Here is a 22,946-nt window from a genome sequence, read left to right on the forward strand (position 1 = left end):
TCATTTCCTCTCCCCTAGCCCCTGGTGACCACCATTCTACTTTCTGTGTCTATGAATTTCACCACTTTGGGAACCTCATGTCAATGGAGTCATATAGTATTTGTCCTTTTGTGTCTGGCCTATTTCACTTAGCACAGTGTCTTTAAGGCTTCACGAATGTTGCACATGTGTCAAAATTTCCTTCCTTTCAAGGCTGAGTAATACTCTCCTGTATGCATATACCACATTTTGTTTATTTGTTTATCTGTTGATGGACTTTTGGGCGGTTTCCACCTTTTGGTTTTTATGAAAATGCTGCTATGAACATTGGTATATAAACATCTGTTCGAGTGCCTGTTTTTAACTATTTTGGACAATATACCCAGCAGTGGAATTGCTGAGTTACATGGTAATTACAGATTTAATTTTTCTGCGGAACTGTCACACTGTTTTCTACAGTGGCTGCACCATTTCACATTTCCACCAGCAATGCACAGAGGTTCTGTCTTTCCACTTCCTCACCAACATTTGCTTTTTTCTGTTTTTTTTTTTTTCTTTAACTTTTATAGGCCCAAATGACAGTGTTTGGTAAATTGCTGTCTGACTGCCTTTAAGTCCTGGCTGCTGCCATAGCTGCTGTTCTGTCACTTTGGGGTCTAAGTGGAGATGCTGTGCCTTCAGCCTCACTTCCCTCCTGCACTTGCCCTCCCTTCCTCCCTGCCCTAACCTACAGCTGTGTCTCTGTGCGTCTTTCCTTCCCACTCATCAGCTTGGGCCCTGTGCGCAGAGCTGGTGGGAGGGTGGGTGGCTCAGTGCCAGGCCGCCTAGGGACTCTGCATATGGATGACATCGTTTCCACCAGACCTTTTTTCTACTCTGAAATCCTTTTATTCACCCAATCATGATTCACTTTTCTGTTCTTCACTGTGGCTGTTACTTCATGCTCCTCGTTAGGTCAATTTAATAAATAATTATCAAATAACACTTTTTCGTGGTCTCAACACTATGGGGGTATGTGCCAATAAACAAGGGACCATTCTTTCTCTTAAGGAGAAAACAGCCATGCATCAAGACCAGTGTCCATAATATTGTGCAGAATGATACGAGGGCTCGGGCAGGCAGGCTCTGAAGTCACACCACCTTGGTGAATGGTCCGTGTGATCTGTCCACTGCTTGTCAGCTACGTGATCTCAGGCTGTGCCTCAGTTTTCTTATTTGAAAAAATCAGGATAATAGTGGTTCCTGTCTGTTTTGGCACTTAGTTGATACTTGAGAGCAGTGTCTGCCGCATAGCCTCAATCAATGCTATCCACTATTATAGAACGCTGTTAGCTATGGGAGTCCAGAGAGGCACTTGTGAATTCTAGCTTGTACATTTCACATCACGCAAGCACCTGTCTTGTCTTGCCAATGGATTATTCTGCCCAAGGAAAGCCTAAGGGCCTTGAAACTAAATGTTACTGTGCCTTTCTAGGCCTGTGTCTTTGTAGGACCTGCTCAGTGCTAAGTGCTTTGTAGGTGTTCAGTAAATACTTATTGATTGTGAATTGATTAGAGAGGAGAGAGACATGAACCAGGTCTTTTTCCAAGCTCTGCTCCTCTTACACCCAGGATGTGTAAGCTTCACAAATGAAGGAGAGATGCTTGCTGATGCTACCCTCTGTCCTACCCTTCCTGGAAATAGGCATGGAGGTGGGTGGGGTTGGAGAAGTGGAGGGGGCCCCAGAAAGGGTAGCGACAGAAAGAAACCCATTGGCAACAGGGTCTATATGTGGGACAGGACCTCAGCCATCAAGCATGGCCTTGGGAGGAGAAGATGCACTGGCCGCGATGCAGTGAGCCCTTTCGAAACGCAAACAGCACAAGAGTGCAGACGGCAGGTTGGTTGGCTCCTCTGGGGCTCCCCCCCTGGCCATTCAGTCTGCGTGAAGGAGGCAGGTTTTCTTCGTCCTCGACCGCACTTCACTGGCTGCAACTGTTCACACAGATGTGCCCATGTGATCTTACCACATATGTAGATTCTAGTAAAAAAAGAACAAAAAATCCAAGAATGAATAAGAATTTATTTTAGCTACATGCTGACTGCCTCTCAGCTTGCCCGTGCTCTTACTAGATCTCGAACACAAGGGCCAGTTTGTATTTTTATAAAAATGCATCAAAGTGTTACTAAAAGATCCTAAAGGAAGACTAAAGTTTCCGCCCAAAAGATGCCTGGCCTTGCAAATACCAACAAGGGATCCTCGGAAGATGGGTTTTACTGAGCTCAAATGCTGTCTCTTCTGTTTAGATACCGTGCTATTACACCATTTCCCGTCTCAGACTGAGTGATGTTTCCTCCATTACCTTTTTCCATTCCTTGGCAGGAATGAATTTCACCGTGAATAACATCCATAGTCTTTCTATATGAGTCTGGGGAATGCTTGAAAGAACTAATGCTAAATTATTAGCATTAATATTTGTTTGTCTACCTATCCACTCCCCACCCCCACGTCCCCTCTCACTCCCGAGTCGTCACAAATGAGTGTATCGGGCATCTCGTCTCAGTTGTCAGCACTGTCCCTTCTCATTCTAAACTGTTTTGCAGATTAGTTTGAGCAATTAGAATCAGCAATAAATATCCTGTGGTTAAAATAAAACAGAATTTATGTACAATTTGAAGAATAGGTTACAGAGAACTTCCATGTGATTTTTACAAAAAAATAAACTTTGCTATGTACTGTAACAGAGTTGGCACCTGAGCTAACAAAAAAAAGCAAGCATCAACATTTAAAATGCAGTACATGACATGTAAATGCCATATGGTGTTCTTGCAGTGTTATTACCACTTTCTTTCTGGCATCCTTTTCCTGACATTGCTGTATGCTTCTTGACTCTGCTCCTCTTCAGAAAGTCTCAATTGTCCTGAGCCCTTTAATTCTGTATTTATATTAGGTGTCTCTCTCTTTTATCTACCCTTTGGAGGATTATCAACCTTTTCCCCAAGGAAGAGGAAGAAGAGGACCTGTCCAGATGGCTGTATAAATATGTGACACCTGCTTCCGTGAGCCACTATGGGAAGAGTTTAAGAGTTGATGGGATTGTCCCCTGCCTAGAAGATGGGCACACATTTGCTTCCCTTCTCCTTTCTATTTTTAAAAAATGATCATGTGCCTTTAATGGTATTTCTAGAAATGTCTTGAATTCAAATTATTTTCTATTTTTAGGGAAATAAAAAAGGAACCCAGCAACCACATTTTCTGAAAAGATTATATGGGTCAAAATGTTAAAAGTTTATCATAGTTAGTATTTCCTGAAGTAAGAGCCTTGATGATCGTGTTTGGGGAGAAATCTCTGCTTCACCATGGGAAAGCAGTGGACCTCCACATTTGCACTGAATGTGCCACATTCTTTCATCTCCAGACTTTTGCGTGTGATATTTATGGTGTTTCAAACAATGTCTGTACCCTCCTCCTGGTCTCAGCTCAAATGTCAGTTCCTTGGGGAGTTTTTCCTGACTTCTAAATGAGGTCAACACCACCCCCCGACCCCCGCCAATAGCATCTTGTGGACCCCTAGAGTAACATTCATCTCCCTGTATTAATGCCGAGCATCCCTAGCAGCCTCTGAGCTGTGTGAGGTCGGGTCCCATCTGCCTGTTCACCACTGCATCTTCAGGTGCTAGCACAGGGCCTGGCACCCAGAGAGCACTTAATCCGTACTTGATGAATCAATGAATGAACATTGCTAGACATGACCTTATACATCTTGACATAGAAAATGACCTTGAAGCTAGACTAGGTCCCAGTTACTTGAGAGGCTGAGGCAGGAGGATCAGCCCAGTTTGGGCAGCATAGTGAGACATCCCCTATCCCTCCTGCTCTCCTAATTCAGCACAACCCCCTCTAAAAAAAGATAAAGAGAGTGACCTTGAAAACGAAAGCAGTATTGTATGCAAACAAATGGCAATGGGAAAAAAGTTTTTAGTCTTTGATGTACAATTGTTTTGAATAAAGGATGGGTCTATAGGGGAGCTGCTCCCTGATAATGCTTATTGTGAATGGTATTCATATGCACAGACACTTTGACCTCATCAGGCTATACCTAGAAGTGTAATTCTACAGACTTACCAAGTCAACCTTCTTAAATACAGTATACAATTTACCTTCACCCAGTGGTTCTGAACCCTGTAATATCCAATATCCTTTTATAGCATGTATTTATGAATACTCCTTTACTGCATTGAAATGAATTTCAGAGACAGTGCACCTTGCCAATACAGGTAATTTTGAAAAATTCAATGCAAATTTTCTAGCTATAATATAAAGGAGAAATAAATGGAAAGTAATGTTTCAATAATAGGTGCTCAGTTATGAAACCCTAGGAGACCTGCTGGAGTAGTGAGTCTTGGCCTCTATATGTAGACTGCAATATCTCCAAATGCAGATTGGTTCAGATATGTTGTGTTGATGACTAAGATGTCACAAAGGACTTTTTCTCCAGTGGTGTGGTTTTCCAAAATAGAGAACAACTCTCGGCAAGGTTCCAGCTAATCTATTTACATTAGATTCAGATTCTTATAAAATTTGGTCGACTTTGAAAAGATGCAAACAATTTGTGTATGTGTCTTCACATGTAAAAGGGAGTTAGGTTCTTGGCTCGGATAATTGTAGACACGAGTTTTTCTCAGTGGGACATTCAAAACTCATGCTAAATGTGGGATGGTTCTGTGATTTGTGGCACTGATTGTTGTATTGCAGGATGTCTGAACGTCTTTGGCTTTCTCCCAGTACATGCCAAACATGCCCCTCCAGTTGTGACAACCACAAACACCCTGAAAAGCTTACAGACTACCTCCTAGGGTGTTATAATCTAAACAGGGTTATAAACAAAGCTTCCAGGGAACTCCCATGTAACTTTCAAGAATTTACATATTTAATTTCTATTCTCATGAAAATGGCCATGTTCCAATAGTTAAGCCTCTTCCCTTAATATATTTCCCGTGCTATTAATATTCAATTCTATTCCACAAATATTTATTATATACGTGTGTGTACATCCATCTGACTATACCTTTCTATGTTATGTACCTTTACTAGCATTCCAAATTATAAAATTATAAAATCCTGTCAGTTTATCTCTGGCTGGATGAATGGTTTTATTGTTTTTATAGAATATGTGCCTTAAATAATACTCTTATATTTTCTCAAGGTGCTAAAATAGAGGAGGCAGCTACAGAAAAATGCACTGTTGGCCAGATGCGGTGGCTCATGACTGTAATCCCAGCACTTTGGGGGGCCAAGGCGGGCAGATCATGAGGTCAAGAGATTGAGACCATCCTGGTCAACATAGTGAAACTCCATCTTTACTGAAAAAACAAAAATTAGCTGGGCATGGTGGCACACGACTGTAGTTTCAGCTACTCAGGAGGCTGAGGCAGGAGAATCGCTTAAACCCAGGAGGCGGAGGTTGCAGTGAGCCCAGATCGCACTACTGCACTCCAGCCTGTGCGACAGACCAAGACTCCGTCTCAAAAAATAAAAAAAGAAAAAGAGAAAGAAAGGAAAGAAAATTGCGCACTGTGCTGGGCACTTAGGGCATTGAGGTGAAGGAGCACACTGTGTAATAGGGAGACACACAGATGGATGGACAGACAGTGCTGCAGGTTGAGCAGCTCTATGGACCGGGGACTGTGCAAGGGTGAAGGAACATGGACAGCAGAGAGGAAGAAGTGGTAGCTCTAACCAGAACTGGAGTGGGCTTCCCGCAGGAGGTAATGTCAGAATTGTGTGTGAGGAATGAACAGGAGTCCAACAAGCATTAAAAAGGGGGAAGAACATCCTAGCAGATGGAGCAGCCCTTAAAAGGGCACAGAAACTAAAAAGAAATGAGCTATGAAGCCATGAGAAGATGCGGAGGAATGCTAAATGCATATTGCTACGTGGAAGAAGCCAATCTGAAAAGGCTACATGCAGTATGAGTCCAACTACATGACATTCTGGAAAAGGCAAAACTATGGAGACAGTTACAAAGATCCATGATTGCCAGGAGCTTGGGGGAAGAGAGGGATGAATCGGTGGAGCAGAGAGGATTTTTAGGCCAGGGAAACTATTGTGTATGATTCTATAATGGTGGATACATGTCATCAGACATTTGTCCAGACCCATAGAATGTACAGCGCCAAGAGTGAACCCTAATGTATACTGTGGATTCTGGGTGATATTGTCCGTACAGGCTCATCACTTGTAACCAGTGCACCACTCTGGCGTGGGATGTTGATAGTGGGAAAGGCTGCACATGTGCGGGGCGGGGGCTATATGGGAGATCTCTGTACCTTCCTCTCAATTTTGCTGTGAAGCTAAAATGGTTCTAAAAAAATCAAGTCTTAGGAAAGGCACCAAAGGATGAAATGGAGCAGTACTGGGGCACCAATAAACCATCCAGTCGCTCCAGAACTGCAAACTAACTGCTACTACAGCAAGAGAGAGGGGTCAGCAACTGCCTGCCTGCAGTGGGGGTAGGGAGCAGTTGGGGGAAGTGCGGGTGGGTAGGGGTCCCTGACAGCTTCCTCAGAAAGTGGGTTGCCGCATTCTGGAGGGGGAGGAGGCGGCATGAGGCAGCAGGCAGGATGCATTTCTTGAACTGGATCACGGCCAGGTCCTTACAGCTCTCCCACTGCCACCTTTGGCAAATATTCCTGGGATCCTGAAGGCTCAGACAAGGCCCATCTCTCTTCCATTACCATGGGGATTATCTCTTCCTCTTTTCTCTTTTGGTTTTCCCTCCAAGGAAGGGTTGTCACTCCTTTTCCAAAAGGAAGAAAGACCAAGTGAATGATTTTCAAGGGCACCGTGCTGTTATTTCTCGAGGGAATCACCGCCACGTTCATGAGCATGTTGCTCATTTTCTCCTTCCCTTCTCTTCTCCTTAGCCCTCTCCCTCACGCTCTCTCCCACCTCTCCCCCTTTTCCTTTTCTTTCATTACAAAGACTGCAAAGAGAACATATGGTCACCATAGAGGCCTTGGAAAATGCAGAGGAATACAAAGAAGAAAGTAAAATCATGTAAATATCCTTTGTCCAAAGAGATCGACCATTAACACATTGATAATTGTACTTCTGAATCTTTTCTCTGCATCTATATTTGGCCCCAAGGCCTGGTGCTCCACTGGCCCCACAGTACCCCTCCCGCCTGCTACCTACCGTGTCCAAGTTTCCCTGCCCTCTGGTACTGGCAGGGGTTGTCACCATGTCCTGGTCACAGCCTGTGCCTTCCCTGTGTTACTCCATCAGCTTCTTCTGGATTGCTGACCTCTGCTCTAATCACTGATCATTCATGACAGTGTTGCTACCCACCTTCGGCAGGTGATAGATCCTTCTGCCTCAGAAACAGGAGTGCTATTGTCCTGCTGTCCTGGAGCTGAGGGAGATGGACACCACTTTCCCCAGTAATACTAGATTCTCAGGAATAGATACAACACCTTCCAAACTGTAGCTGACACCAGCTGTACATTTTAACAAGACTTTTAAGATTCAGGAATGTCAGAGAGATATTACCCACAGCAGTTACATCACATCTGCTTACAGTTCTGGCAGTTCTTGGAGCCCAGAATTCCAGGTCTGTTCCAGGGTGTCCAGCTGGGCTGTGTCCTTAACCTGCCTCCAAGTGACTGAAGCCAGCTTGCCCTGACCTCCAGGAGTAGCTGTTACAGGCAGGTAGCGGAGCTCAAAATGAGAGAAACTATGGCTAATTTAAACAGAAATGAAAACCATTTCAAAAAGGATATTGGATAGCTACCAAATCCTTGGGATGGTTGGAAACCCAAACTTGGAAGGTACCTTGTTAAGAACAGTGACCAAATCACACCACGGAACTGGTCCTAGAAGAAGCCACTGCTGTGTCTGCCTGAGCACATACAGGGCAGTGGCCCCTAGACGCTGCCACTGGAACCATCCTTGTGGCTGCTCCTGGAGTGGGGCATACTACCAGCATTGGTGCCACCATCCCTGGAATGACTTCCACAGGGTCCCCGTTTCTTTATGTAACATCCAAGATACGTCTGCTCCTGCCTGCCACCCCGCCTCCCATGGAAGCTCCCTGCTGATGCTTTCACTTCCACCTTGATCAAGGGCAAGGTTTACCTTCCATGTCCATCCCACTCAGGGTCCTCACCTTCTGTCGAAGGACCTAGGAGGATCCAGGACTCTTGAGAGGTGGGCTGTGCACAGGTGGTCACTCACCAGCAGAAAGCTCTGTATCTGATCTCTTCCTCTTGGCCTCCAGACTGGACATTTTGCTTCCCCCCGCCGGGAAGACCCTAGGAAGACCTCGTCCCTCCCACTGTACTTTTGCTCCAGGCTGAGTGGCCATTCTACCTTCTCTCTGTCTCTGTTCCTAACGTGGTCTTGCCTGCTGTCTGGGAGAGGAGAAAGTGGTTCTGTAAGGGTGCCTCTGAGAATCTCCACACCTCTTTTCAGAATGGTCTGGTGGGGGGTGGGTGCCAGTGAGAGGAAAGAGGAGGAGGAAAACACAGAGGACTCTCAGATGACTACTTCAAGGTTTAACCCCGTTACATCTGCATGGGTGTGGTTCAAAGTCTGAACCACATAAGTCTTTATGACTGTGAAAGCCTGGGTCACGTGCTTGTATCCTCATAGCAGGAGAGGCTGGGAAAGTCAGTAGGTGGTACATTGCAGCTTCTATACTGGGAGGAGATCTGTCTTTCACCAAACTAAAGTAGGATGTTCAAATTATTGATGGACAAAAAGAAAGACGAGGATCCTCGAACGTGGTCATGCCCTGTGATCACATTAGCTCTGTTCGATCACAGCATGACAGTGGGAGTGGCTTGCGAGACCTTTGGCAGTATCGTTGATAATCATTTACCATACGCCACAGGCTGAGCATCACCAGGGTTGGTCCAATTCCATTTTCTAATCTTTCTTTTAGCATGGGGTGAACATCAGGAGGTCTAGAGATCTTCTTTTGTTGCTTTTAGATTCTCAGTTTCTGGTCCTCTGAGAACTGTTCAAACTGTTCATGCATATCTCTGCTAAACAATTTGCAGGAGCAATGTAATCTAGAACTGCATTTTAAAGAGAGTACTCTTGTAAAGGAAATATTATCTACAGAGATGCAACCCTACCTAAGGGTGGGGCACTGTTGACTACTTTATCTTATGGAGCACGTGTGCCCTGGAGTCACAGCTTTGGGATGCCTACATCTGCTTTCATTTGCATAGTTAAACAGCCCAGCCTCTTCATGAAAGGTAAAAGTCTATTTAATTCATGACATTAAGCTCCATGAAAGAGTTTGCATATAACTTAATTCTTTTAAGAGGAAAAAAATGTACTAATTAAAAGCCAGGACATTATTATGCATGTTCAGCAATCAAAATAGGCTTCAGTGTAGTCCTTTTTTTTTTTTTTTTTTTTTTTTGAGACAGAATCTCACTCTGTTGCCCAGGCTGAAGTGCAGTCACATGATCTCGGCTCACTGCAAGCTCTGCCTCCCGGGTTCAAGCAATTCCCCTGCCTCAGCCTCCTGAGTAGCTGGGATTACAGGTGCCCGCCACCACACCTCACCGATTTTTGTGTTTTTAGTAGAGACAGGGTTTCACCATATTGGTCAGGCTGGTCTCGAACTCCTGACCTCAAGTGACCCACTCGCCTCGGCCTCCCAAAGTACTGGGATTACAGGCGTGAGCCACTGTGCCCGGCCTAGTGCAGTCCTTCTAAGCAAATCCATCCTAATCAAATGAAAGAGCAATGCTCCTCTTTAATAATCATAAATGAATGATAGATGAATAAGCAAATGAATTGTGTATGCATTTATTTGTCCACAACACACAATTGGAGCCTGGCATTTCCTGGAGGCATTTGTATACAACTTAGATGAGATCACGTCCCCTAGGATGTCAAGGTACTTGCCCTGGGTGATTCTGCCATGAGGCTCCAATGGAAACTTTGTCAGGAGTAGAAAACAGCCAATGCATGTGAAGTCCAAGTTCACTGGCATCTCTCTAACCTCCTTACAGGGTTATTTCTCTCCATCACTAATCCTCTGTTTTGGATCATTTGCAACAACTCCCTTTACTGCGAAGAGGGAATCTTGAGGTATGGGCAGTAAATATGGAGACTGTGATAGGCAAACAGTTCCACAGTGTCATGAGGTCCCTTTTACACTCTCTCACTCCGTGGGTTTCCCCTTCACAACATGTCTGATTTATCACAAGCTGTGATTAATTATTTCCTTGCATGATTGTTTAATACTTGGCTCAACTCCTACTAGCTCTGTGAGACTGGGGCCCGTTTTGTTTTACTCACCAGTGAAGTTAGCTCACTACCTGACAGAGAGTAGGTACATGATAAACACTGATTGAAAAAAGGAATAGAAAAGTTACAGAGTTCAGTTTCATTCGTAGCTTGAAAAATATGCTAAAGGAATTTTTTCTTTTGTAGGTGCTTCTGTCCAGTTCCCTCAATGCAGGCCTTTCCAGTGTAGGGTTTATTTCTGCGTGACTTTCTATAAAGCTGTATTTCCTTCTTATCTAACTTCTCATTCCTAGTCTAACTAGAAAGTTCATGCATATCCCTTTCTCCCTTCTCTCCATTTTCTTTTTATCTCTGAAACAATTAGGTAGACGTGTAGCTGGGAAGCCTTCTTATTCCTCCAGAAAACATCTAGATCCCTCAAACTATTGTTCTGTCTCTTCTTTCTATACCCCAAAGTCTTTTTCTCAATTATCTTTTTAAAGATTTTCTAATTTTGTTTACTTCATGTTGCCTTTTCCTCTTCTAGTTCACATACCTTTCTCTGTAAGATTTCTTAATGCTTATTTTATTATTATTTATAGTTTTATGTGGACAAGCATCCCTAGGTGCTTACATTAAAAGTGTTGGTCAAAAAAGAAAGAAGAAAGGAAGGAAGGGAAGAACTTAGAAAGAAGGAAAGAAGGAAGGAAGGAAGAAAAGAAAGAAAACGAAAGAAAGAAAGAAAGAAAAGAAAGAAAGAAATATAGAAAGAGAGAGAAAAAGGAAGAAAGAGACAGAAAGAAAAGAAAAGAAACTGACTATTGGGAAGGGGGTTGTTTACTGCTTACCCAGCAATACCCAGGCATTTATATAGGTGTTGACCTAAATCTGTCTGACCTTGAAGGCTGTCTTCAAATCTTCTAACAGGCAAGATAAGTAAGGCCACAGAAAATGCATGCCTGTTTGTCATTTACTTTTATTCCTGGACCTATAGATAGTTCTTCTGTCTAGTAGCCTCTGGGCTACTCATGGGAGTGGGGATAGGGGTCATATGACAGCTTTCTTCTCTTTTACATGTTCTGGGTGCTCTTGGATACTGGTTCCAGGGAACAGTTGCATAGCTAAGAGATGCGTGGGAAGGATGAGAAAGAGTAAAGTGTTCCTAGAGGAGCCAGTGAGGCAAGGCGTGTTTTACTGACCTAGTCTGTTTCACGGCTGCATGAGAACCCTGACACTGCTCTCCCCTTGCCCCGCCTGCTGTTCAGGTTCTTGTCCTTCCCATACAGCTCTAGCCAGAGCTCAGGGTTCCTTAATGGCTATCCCAATCCACTCTTCTTTTAGCAGAGCACCCTTAGCAGGAAACCCACTGTAATCTCACCCAACTTTTCTGCTTTTACTACATGTCTTCCTTCCGGGTGAACATTCACAATCTAAAGAAGGGAACTCACCTTGTCTTGAAGAGAGCTTGCTGAACACCAGAAGATTTCACTTCTTTCCCCCTTCATAGTAGAATAATCACTGAGCTTTCTGCTATGATAAAAAAATCATGGGCCGGGCACGGTGGCTCACTCCTGTAATCCCAGCACTTTGGGAGGCCGAGGCGGCTGGATCACTTGAGGTCAGGAGTTCAAGACCAGCCTGGCCAACATGGTGAAACCCCATCTCTACTAAAAATGCAAAAATTGGCTGGGTGTGGTGGTGTACTTCTGTAATCCCAGCTACTTGGGAGGCTGAGGCAGGAGAATCGCTTGAACCCAGGAGGCAGAGGTTGCAGTGAGCCGAGTTTGTGCCACTGCACTCCAGCCTGGGTGACAAAGTGAGACTCTGCCTCAAGTAAATAAATAAATAAATAAAATTAATAAATTAAATTAAATTAAATAAGACAAAGGAGATGATAAAGCCTAACATTACTATATTCCCTTTATACTGAAGAATGTGGTTTATATCTGTGGAAAGATGAGTTTCCTAATACAACCTCAGAATTAGACAGGAGATCACAAGGAGTACCTCCCAGAAGGAAGGGGAGAGGAAGGGGCTGGGTTAACAGGAATCCCAGGTCAGAATAAGAGTTGAGTGGCCATCTGTATTACAGCAGGTGGAGCTCCCTATACAAGGAAAGAAGCACTGGGGTGGAAAATGAGCATTTATCCTATTAGAGGGGTCTTGTGCCTTCACTCCTGTGCACTGCATAGCCAGGGAACTGTGACCTTACACCTTGTTAGCCAATGGAAGAAGAGTGAGTCTACCTTTTAGCTGTCTATAGCCTTGTTACTGTAGTATTATTGTATGCTTCTGCTTGTGATGGTGGAGAGGCTGTTTAAGATGGAGGCATTGTTCATGATGCTGCTGAAATCTGAGTGGGATAAAATCAGAATCTGGATAGGTGAGCAGCTGGGAGGGACATCTTTTGGGATTGTCAGGAGTTACTCAGTTGGTGTGGCTCATCAGCAGGTGTCCCATTCTCCTTACCTTTCCATGGGCTTTCTTTCACACTTCAGCCAAAGAGATGGACCCTTCTTCAGTTAAGGATTTGTCTGCATGTTTTCTGCATGTGGTGTGATCGCTTATGAATTATGCCTGCCTCTGAGACATATCTTCTGAATGTCTGACTAACAGAGATTTAAAGATCGTCCATTACAGTCGGCATGCTTTTATATTCCACATGCCAGAGCTACAAGAATGTTATTCTTTCCTTTCTTCTCTCCCAGGTGATATATTTGGTCACCAAGGTGTCATTAGGTACTAAGCTTTGCCTTCAATATCTACCAGGGTGGGGCACCATGGACAGTGACACACAGACTTTTTCAGCCAAAGGCTCAGATCTTCCCGCTGGACTTTGTGTGCAAGAGGAAGGAACTTTTTCTTTTCTTTTTTTCTCCTTTCTTCTCTCTTTCTCTTTCTCTTCCCTCCTTCCCTCCTTCTGTTTCTTCCTTCCTTCCCTCCCTCCTTCCCTTGAACTGCCATGTCCCTTGCAACTAGAAAGGTCCCTGACATATAAAGGTTTTAAATAATTATGTGCAGAATGAATTAAATGCCAAATCTTGTGTTCCAATAGCATATTATCTTCAAATGTTAACAGTCACCAGTTTTTCAGAATAGAAAACTTTTGAAAATTTTAATTAAAATCTTGCAGCGGAACAGTTGATTTTTTTTTTTTTTTTTTTTTAAGATGGAGTCTCTCTCTGTTGCCCAGGCTGGAGTGCAATGGCACAATCTTGGCTCACTGCAACCTCTGCCTCCCGGGTTCAAGTGATTCTCCTTGCCTCAGCCTCCTGAGTAGCTGGGATTACAGGCATCTGCCAACATGCCCAGCTAATTTTTGTATTTTTTAGTAGAGATGGGGTTTCCCCATGTTGGCCAGGCAGGTCTTGAACTCCTGAGCTTAGCCTCCTGAAGAGCTGGGATTACAGGTGTGAGCCACCACGCCTGGCCTGAGTTTTTATTATTTGTGAATTTTCTTTTTTTTCCATCCCAGATGCACCTATATTGGTAGTCTAGTGATAAAAACAATTTACCCGTATATACCAACATCTTTTTCAAAAACTTTGCATAGTGAAACCAGCAGAGTACTGAACTGGCCGGTCTGTCATAGGTGCCATGCAACATGACTCAGAGTCAGAAGCTGGAGATAAACTTTCTTTGTTGTGTAGATATGATCCATTTGTGTATTCAGCTTTTGAGTGGGACTTTTTCAGTAGGCTTCATGAAGGTTTCACTTCACTATTCTCACTAATGTGTGCTTACGGCATCTCTACCATGGAGATTTTAAGCAAAGATGTTTAAAAGCTCTACTCATAGTTTATAGAATTGCTAGTGCCACAAGGCCATTCATTGTGATGTTGAAATTATTAGTTGTAAGTGAACCTTCTAAAATAAATCTTGGAAGAAAACATGTTATAAGAAAATGAAGTCAGTCCTCTTACTAGGCAGTTCCCATTATCTTTCCATTTTGAGAAATTATCCTCAGTTCAGTTGTATTACTATGGTGATGTGTTTGCATTTCAACAAACCAAGCCATAAATCGAGCTCTGCATGTTTAGCTTCTGCCTTAGGATTTTTACTGCAGTGTCTTTATTCTTGAGTAAAATCCCCGACATCCTGGCTAGAAATCACAACGAATAAGTAATTTCCCAGCCAGACAAAACAATCTGAATTGTTAATCTCAGAATTCTAAGAAATTACATAAAGCTGCAAACAATGGGGATTAAAGAGTGGGTAAAAATTAAATGAAAAAAATAGCCCACAAATGAATGGAAATATACATGCTCTCCAAAATAACATTGTGGAAGTAAACAAAAACAGGCAGAGAATTATGCTTAATGAGAACTGGACATGTGGCTTAGCCCTCTGAGGCCTGAAACAAGTAAACACTTCCCGAATTGTCAGTCCATACATCCCTCTCTCAAAAGAGAGCTCTTAGAACTGGCTCCCTCTCCTCCTGTTTACAAAGCTTACTTGGTCTTTGGAACAATTGCACATATAATTTCAACAACTAAATGAACAACTCTACAGGAAATGGGTTTTGAGTACTTCAGAAATTCCTATAGTTTGTATCAATCGGATACGGGAGATAGTTTTGCAAAATACTGTTTGTGTAAAGAGAAGGGAAGAACACGCGCTCTAGTCTAACCAATCAACAAAGTGTGAAAACATGATTTAGACAGAAGTACACAACCATCCTATCAGTTCTACCCAAATGTCATATCAGACCATCTCTTCCCTGATAACAGTTTTGTTAGCTTAAGGACACATTAGCTTAGTTCGATCTGGGCTCTCACAGAGCTTTCTGCTAGCGGCTCTGCTTACTGGTATGTAAGCAATGCAATTTTGCCTAGCAACCCCACCGTGGAAACACAGCTCCATACTGTAAGTGGCAGAGGGAGTGGCAGGGAGGCAGGGAGAGCGAGGTTTGTGCCTCTCAGAATCCCTCTGCAGCTGGTTCCTAACATTGCAAACATTATCTGCAATTCTTGGCAGTTTCTGAAGGATGATGAAAAATGGGATGGGGAGGTGGCTGAGCCTGGGGTTTTGGAAGTAGGGTGGAATTAATTGGAAGACAAATAAAAAAGCTTCCAAGATTGTGAGCTGAGACTGTCTGAGAGCTCAAACCAGAGTTGGCAAGAAGAACCAAAGGAGAATGAGGACATTTTTTGTCATTGACAATGAGGTATACAATATATCCAGGAAAAGACAACCAGCAGCAAACTCCTGAAGCTAAACAAAGATTATCTCAAGCCACGTATGAGGGAACATTCCTCAATGGCAAAGAGAAGCATTAAACCTGGGACTGTCTACGTCTAAGGAAAAATTTGAGCATTTACATTAAAATGGCCTGTTAACAAGCATTGAATATTAACCAGGCACTGTGCTAAGTGTTTACACACTTGTTTAATCTTCCAAACAATCTGATAAGGTGGGGTTTCATATCTCCATTTTATAGAGAAAAAAACCCTAATGCACAGAGAGGTTAAGAAACTTGCCTAAGGTCACTCATCTATTTAGCAATGGGAATGGGATGTGTCTCAGGCAGTCTTTGCCTAGACTCTGTGTTCTTAAACACTATTATGGCTTTTCAGCAGTAGTGAACAGTTACAGGACTAATGGAGATAAGAAAACTGAAGATCATCACACGGTACATGAGATGGTTTGTGATTCCATTGTGAAAGCTACAATTTAAAATGTTCAATTAAGGCAACTTTTTTTTTTTTTAATACCTAGAGGGCAGCAAAAACATGGGTATCCAGAATAACAGATATTGCTAAAACCTTACACCCACAGCACTTCTTTTTATAGCGAAGTATGGGTATACACATATTTTCATCCACCTACACACATATACACATGCAAGACACTCATTTCTTAAGTCCCTAAAATACCCTGATAATTAAACGCTCCAAACATTCTCTGAGCATCACCCTTGGATGTCTGGGAGAAGCTGCCCAGAAACACACTTGTTGGCCTGGGCAATGAGTAATGGTGAAGTGTTTATCTTGCTGATAAAGTCTCTGGTAGATGATGCAATTAAGATGCCACGATCTAGCATTTGTTATACACCTCCTTGTCTGCCATCAAACAAATCCACCCCTGTCCTTCCCCATCTTCCCTCCTGCCCATCTCCTGAAGTCCAGGAACGTCTCCAGCTTCCTACGTACTTGCAGTCCTCTTTTGCCAACCTCAACCTCATTTAGATTGAAATTACATTCACATCTTAATTTATGACTTAACAAGCATCTCACAAACATTTAATTCATTTTAATTTCATTATACGTTTGAGGAGGAATATTTGAGGAGGAATAGTGCTCCCATTGCTAGCAATTAGATTGACTTAATGACCTATGGCGAAATCTCCTTTTGGCCTTTGAACTTTTCATACATTTCTGCAAACAAAATTAGGTTAGTTAAAGTATGTTCCTGGATTCTCAGAGGGGCTTGCCTGCCTTCACAAAACCCTCCTATAATATCCAACATGGAAATTTATAAAATGGACAAAACTTTCCCTGCAGTTTTCACGTAATGTATCTTGTTATGACACTTTCATGTGTGAAAAAGTCAATATGTTCATATACAGTTTCAACAATATCAATAAATTGTATTTTTTTTTTCAGATGGCTTCTCTGAGATTAGGAGGGTTTCTATATCCAAGCATAGATCAAATTATTTTTCCCTGTTCCCATTTTATATACCAGATACCTTCTTAGGAGTTAGAAAAGTACCTCCTTTTTACAAGGGAGGGTGGCATTTCTTTAGCTTTTCCTGGACGGATCACCCAGTGACCATTTTTTATTCTCAGTCTTCCTTCGCAGAAGGGACAGAGGACTGCCCATTTTCAGCAGGAGTTAGTCTGATTTCTTTTGTTAGATGCAGACGACTTTGTTTGACAACTTTCTTTGGGCTGGTGAATTGTTGAATTACTTGAAAAGCTGTTTCCATTGTGAAGCACTGGACTGAGAATTAATTACATCAGAATTCTAATCTCAGCTAATTAGTAGCATCATCTTATGCAAGTCCCTTAACCCCTCTTGGCTTCTGTTTTGCATGTGTAAAATGAAGTATATAAAGCAAAAGTCTCTCTCTGCTTGGTGCAGTGAAGAGGATGCAAGTCTCATGGTACGGATTTCCTATACTGATTGCCCTAAATGTGGTGTACGTTTGCAGAAAATTCATCTAGGCAATGTAGAAAGGCCATACATTCTGGTGCTAAACACATCGTTCATATATTTATGCTAGTATATGATACCAGGGCCTCCTGGTGACAGTCTCCAGCACCAATTCTGAGAGTTGTGAGGATTTTTCAGCTTAGAGTCAATTCAAGTGTTGCCTTCAGCACATCCAAAGAGAATATCACCGATGCTGCCATTCCCACTCCTGAACTCCATTGGTATGATTCCTTTGCCCCAGTATCAGTGGAGTTCCCATTCTAGATGCTTTTTTTTTTTTTTTTTTTTAATGACCCAATAACTGACTCCTTCAAGAGCTGGCATGAGATGAGATTTGTTTGCAGAGATGTATAAAAATTTCAAAGCCCCAAAGGAGATTTCACCACAGATCATTAAGTCAATCTAATTGTCATCCTACTACCCATTTAGATGGGGACCCTGTTATGCTAACTCCTGTGCTGTCTCTTGTGAGTGATACAGTCAGCACACATGATGATCACAGCACCAGCTCAAACAGGTGTGTTTTAAAACAAAAGTGTGTGATGTTCCCCTTCCTGAGTCCAAGTGATCTCATTGTTCAATTCTCACCTATGAGTGAGAACATGCGGTGTTTGGTTTTCAGTTCTTGTGATAGTTTGCTAAGAATGATGGTTTCCAGCTGCATCCATGTCCCTACAAAGGACACAAACTCATCCTTTTTTATGGCTGCATAGTATTCCATGGTGTATATGTGCCACATTTTCTTAATCCAATCTGTCACTGATGGACATTTGGGTTGATTCCAAGTCTTTGCTATTGTGAATAGTGCTGCAATAATATCATGGGGAGGGGGGAGGGGGGAGGGATTGCATTGGGAGTTATACCTGATGTAAATGACGAGTTGATGGGTGCAGCACACCAACATGGCACAAGTATACATATGTAACAAACCTGCACGTTATGCACATGTACCCTACAACTTAAAGTATAATAATAATAAATAAATAAATAAATAAATAAATAAATAAATAAAACAAAAGTGTGTTATAAATGTACAGCTTCAGCAGGGAAAAGGTGGGGGTGAAGAAACACACAAATACTTGGCTAGAGTCAGTCACAAGTGAAGATGGGGATGACTGTGTTTTCCGTTTCATCCAAACATTTTGGCCTGACTCGGATAATTGTTTTTCCAGCATATTCTGTTTGACATATTCTGTTTGACACCAGGGAAATGGTGCAAATCCATCACCACCATTGTGGAAAAAGTTCCAAACTCATTCTCGCGGATGGAGGATCAGTAATAATACGTGACAAATGGCAGCAAGCCCTTTTTGGGAAATCATTATATTTGTACCAGTGAGAAGTTAGAATCAGTATTTGGGCTGCAGTCATGGAACCATGCAAGAAACATTCAAAGCTTCGGCTAAGCAGGATTTTTTGTTTGTTTGTTTGACCTGTTGTCCAGGAACAGGCTTCAGGAAGCCTGAGAACCTCCTAGACCACTTGAAAACTTCTGTTTGTGCACTTTTCTAGGAGGGAGTTCACGGCGTTCATAAAACTTCCTCCAAGCAGCCAATGACCAGAGAAAAGTTAAAAGTCACTGACACAATACCTTTTTCTGTGCCTCTGTATCCTGAATCCAGGGTGATGCCGCTGACTTGCCTATCTTTCTCCTTTGCTCTTCCTAGAAAAAGCAAGTGAGTCAGACCAAGATCCGCGTCATCTCAACCATCCTGTTCATCTTGGCCGGCTGCATTGTGTTTGTGACGATCCCTGCTGTCATCTTTAAGTATATTGAGGGCTGGACGGCCTTGGAGTCCATTTACTTTGTGGTGGTCACTCTGACCACGGTGGGCTTTGGTGATTTTGTGGCAGGTAAGCACCCTTGGCATCCCAGGCACTGGGGCTCTGGCGGGGAAAATAATCTGTTGGCTGTGTTTTCACAATCGATAAAAGATGTTGCGGGAGAAGCAAATGAAGATGACTCAGTGTCACTACTGCTGTGAAGAGGCTCATTTCAAATCCCTAGTCCTATATAATATAAACACCATAGGTTTTTTCTGCCATGAAAAGAAAGCCAACCCTTTCCTTCTCAGGATGCTTATTTCCCTTATCGTCACACGAATGATGCAAGACTAAAGTGAATTTCTCATTGAATCTTGGACTTCTGAATTTTCTAATCTAATGATAAAGGCTATGCTAGGAGGTGGCACATAGGAAACTCAGACGAGATTAGCATAGGATTTGGTCTGCAGTGACCTGCGGGTTCAGCTTCCTGACTCCCAGGTGAGAACCATTGTCTCTGCAAACGTTGTCCTGGGCATGACCAGATACGAAGCTAAGGTGTATCTATGGGGAGCTGAGATACACCTGCCCAGAGGGAATATAAGCTCATGGATTCTGCAGGAGTGTGTATACAAGCAAGAACCTTCCTTGTAAAAATAAATGTGGATGAGCTATGTTTAAGGAAGTGAAAAAAATCACCATCAATTTCATCTAGGGCCAGGGAACTTGCAAATGAAATGAGACTTCGTTTCTTGTGAGCACCAGTTTCCCAAAGTGGTAGAAAGGTACGGATAGAAGGAAGAGGCCATCCTTCTCTTTTTCTAATGGGATGGTTCTAGGTGTTCAGACAAGTGATCGGTTTCTACGACAAGAAGTGAACGCTTTGATCGAACAACTGTATCATCTATCACAAGTCTGAAATGTCTGGGTAGAGTGTGTGTGTGTGTGTCCTTTACCACTTCCTGGTGAAGTGACAGCCTGACCTGAGCCCTAAGCAGACTGTTTTGTTTTGTTTTGTTTTGTTTGTTTTTTTGTGTTTTTTTGAGACAGGGTCTCTCTCTGTTGCCCATGCTAGAGTGCAATGGTGTGATCACGGCTCACCACAGCCTCGTACCTCTGGGGCTCAAGCAATCTTCCTACCTCAGCCTCCTGAGTAGCTGGGACTACAGGCGTGTGCCATCACGCCTGGCTATTTTTCATTTTTATTTTTTGTATTTTTTGTAGAGATGGGATACTGTCATGTTGCCCAGGCTGGTCTCCATCTCTTGGGCTCATGCGATCAGCCTGCCAAAGTGCTGGGATTACAGGTGTGAGCCACTGCACCTGGCCAGACCGTTCTTGTTTGGCGTGTGATCCCAGCAGGCTCTTGATTTCTCCATGGAAATACTGTGCACATCAGGAGGAGTGGGTTCTGGTCTCTGGGAGTCTGGCAAACAGGACATTCTGGAAGAGATTGCTGAAGGCTCATCAATAGGGGTGCAGGTGCCTCCCTGTTAATTTTACAATTCAAATAACTGGCAGAGTGGTTTTGTAGCTCTTCCAATTGGGCAGACAAAGACTGAATTCCACTTTGTAGAAACAGTAGGGGTTTTTTTCCCCCTTCCTTTTTATTGCTTAAGGACTAAGAATTGCAAAGTGACTGAATTTAGTTTTTTTGACTTTTGACAATTTGACTAAAAATCATTTACAGAAAGCCTGGAGTCTAGGACTCTACCCATTTTTCCTTACGCGCAGTGCTCAACCATGGATATCTAGTTAGTGGCCTCAAGCTCCGAAGAGAGACCGCACAGAGAAACTGAGAAAAGTAAGAGGAACAGTTATAGATGTATTCCAGTTAATCCCTTAGCATCATCCGTAGCTGGTCTATGGGAAAACTCAGTAGTGGTTCCAATCTGAGGCAAACACAAGTAGTGGCAGCTGGAATTTTGAACTATTTCACAAACGCCTTTAAGTACCCAAAGCATAATCTGCAGTGTGTAGTGCTTTAGAGCTCTCTGGGATAGCACTGGGCTGTCCCGAGGACTATCTATTTTAAGATACTTGTGACAGACACAGATCTCTAACCAATGGCTCAGTTTGGTCTGTTAGTCTGAGGCACAAACAGCAGAGGCCTGGGAGTGAGATTTTTTAAATGATGCTTTTATTATTTATTATTATTTATTATTTATTATTAATATCTACCATGGACTGAGCACTTCGTACAAACTAGCACTTTACCTTATCTTTACTTACCTAGTAAGGGCACAACCTACACAGTCCTAGGCATGCACAGTTTTATGGCCCTTGTCAGTGATTACAGAGCCATATTTCCTTTGTCCTGAGGTTTCTGCAGACCATGGTCTCTTAAAAACCACAGTGCAATTAGGCCAGACCCCTTCCAAGCTCCAGTTTTCCGAGCTTACACACACCAATCTGGAGAATGCATGCCTGAAAAGACTGGAAGTTTGTCTCTATCTTTTGGTAACAGTCTAAGAGTGATAGGGAAGGTTGCCCAATCATTGGAAAAAGATACATTAACCAGAGTTGATGGTTGCTGTGATTTGACACAGTACAAACTCTACTAGAAATGTAATCAGAACATTGATCCTGCAGGATTGATTGCTGATTTGTTTTGCAGCGGACTCACTTTAGGACAGCCTTACAGTATTTTGCAGCTCTGTCTGGGAGCACACACAGAACTCCGAATCCAGATAAGCAGCTCATAAAGGGGTATTTAGAAGGGTGTTGACTGCCTGCTTCTTTGTTCCTTGTTCACTAGCGCACCCTAGTGACCATCTTTGCTGGGTGATAGTGACTTGCAAAGGTAAATATTTACTCCCAGATAGCCCACAGGAGAAAGCTACAGATTTCTCTGGCATAGCACAGAAACCACAGAAATGAAATGAACCTCAAAAACCACTTACTGGTGCAGGAACTCAAGTCGTATCCTCAAGCTATAAAGATGCAGGAGAGAGTTGTCTGAAAGGAAAAACCAAAAGCAGCTGGACCAAACTGAAGGGGGCTTGGCACAGAGAAGTTGGAATTCTAACGTTAAGAAGTGGCAGTAGCTGTCAAGACCTCGTGGTCTGCTGGGCTGTGTTGCTGACTGGGTTTGGGCTTGTCGAGAGGAGCCACAGGTCACATTTCTTGCCCAGCTGCCTTTGCTGTAAGAGTCAGTGGTGCTAGATGTGGTTACAACCCTGGTCCAGTGGGGAAGTCTCTAATCACTCATCACCTAATACTGTAGTTACCAATCCATTGCTAGTATCTGTCGTCTTAGAAACAGCCACTGCCTGCTTCCTTAGGCAACAGCGTTTCCCAGAGAGAGAGAGCGAGGCTGATGTCCGTTATTTCCAGAAGCTTCCTCACTTCCTCTTTAGGAGGGTGGGTTGGGCTTGCAACCTGTTTTGCATGGCTGCCTCCAGCAGTGCCTGTAGGAAGGTTAGAATAAATAGGCTAATTATTCAGAATAAATGACTGGTCCTTTCAATGGAACAGCCAGTCAATGCAATCAGGCAACTGGCCAATTTGGTTTGATGGATTTTTTTACTGTAATCCTTATTTATAAAATAAAAGGATTGGCCTCAAAGGTCCCTTTTAGTTCTAGCTCATGGTGACTCTAATTACTCAGCCTAATTGACCCTTTGGAGTAGCACTATGTAAACACCATTCCTCAGTTAGCATTAAATCACTATTGCTTGCATCAAAGTCCCAGTAATGCCATTAAAGCTAATTTTACTTTCACACATCCACTTGTCTCTTAGTAAATGTATGAGTGCTTAAGATGGAAATGGTTCCAAGAATTCCAAACCATAGGGGGCGATATGATATTTGATTT

At 42.9% G+C, this 22,946-nt stretch overlaps 1 protein-coding gene across 4 annotated transcripts in view; it reads left to right on the top strand.

Annotated features, from left to right (window-relative positions):
- Positions 1-22,946, top strand: part of KCNK10 (potassium two pore domain channel subfamily K member 10) — a 183,881-nt gene that overhangs the window by 152,114 nt on the left and 8,821 nt on the right. For all 4 annotated transcript variants that reach the window (XM_003902139.5, XM_021941446.2, XM_003902138.5 and 1 more), the window contains one exon: positions 19,033-19,219. In XM_003902139.5, coding sequence (XP_003902188.1) covers positions 19,033-19,219 — 187 coding nt within the window. The remainder of the gene's footprint in view (positions 1-19,032; positions 19,220-22,946) is intronic.

This window comes from Papio anubis, chromosome 7, assembly GCF_008728515.1.
Source record: "Papio anubis isolate 15944 chromosome 7, Panubis1.0, whole genome shotgun sequence".
Classification (NCBI taxonomy): Eukaryota; Metazoa; Chordata; class Mammalia; order Primates; family Cercopithecidae; genus Papio; species Papio anubis.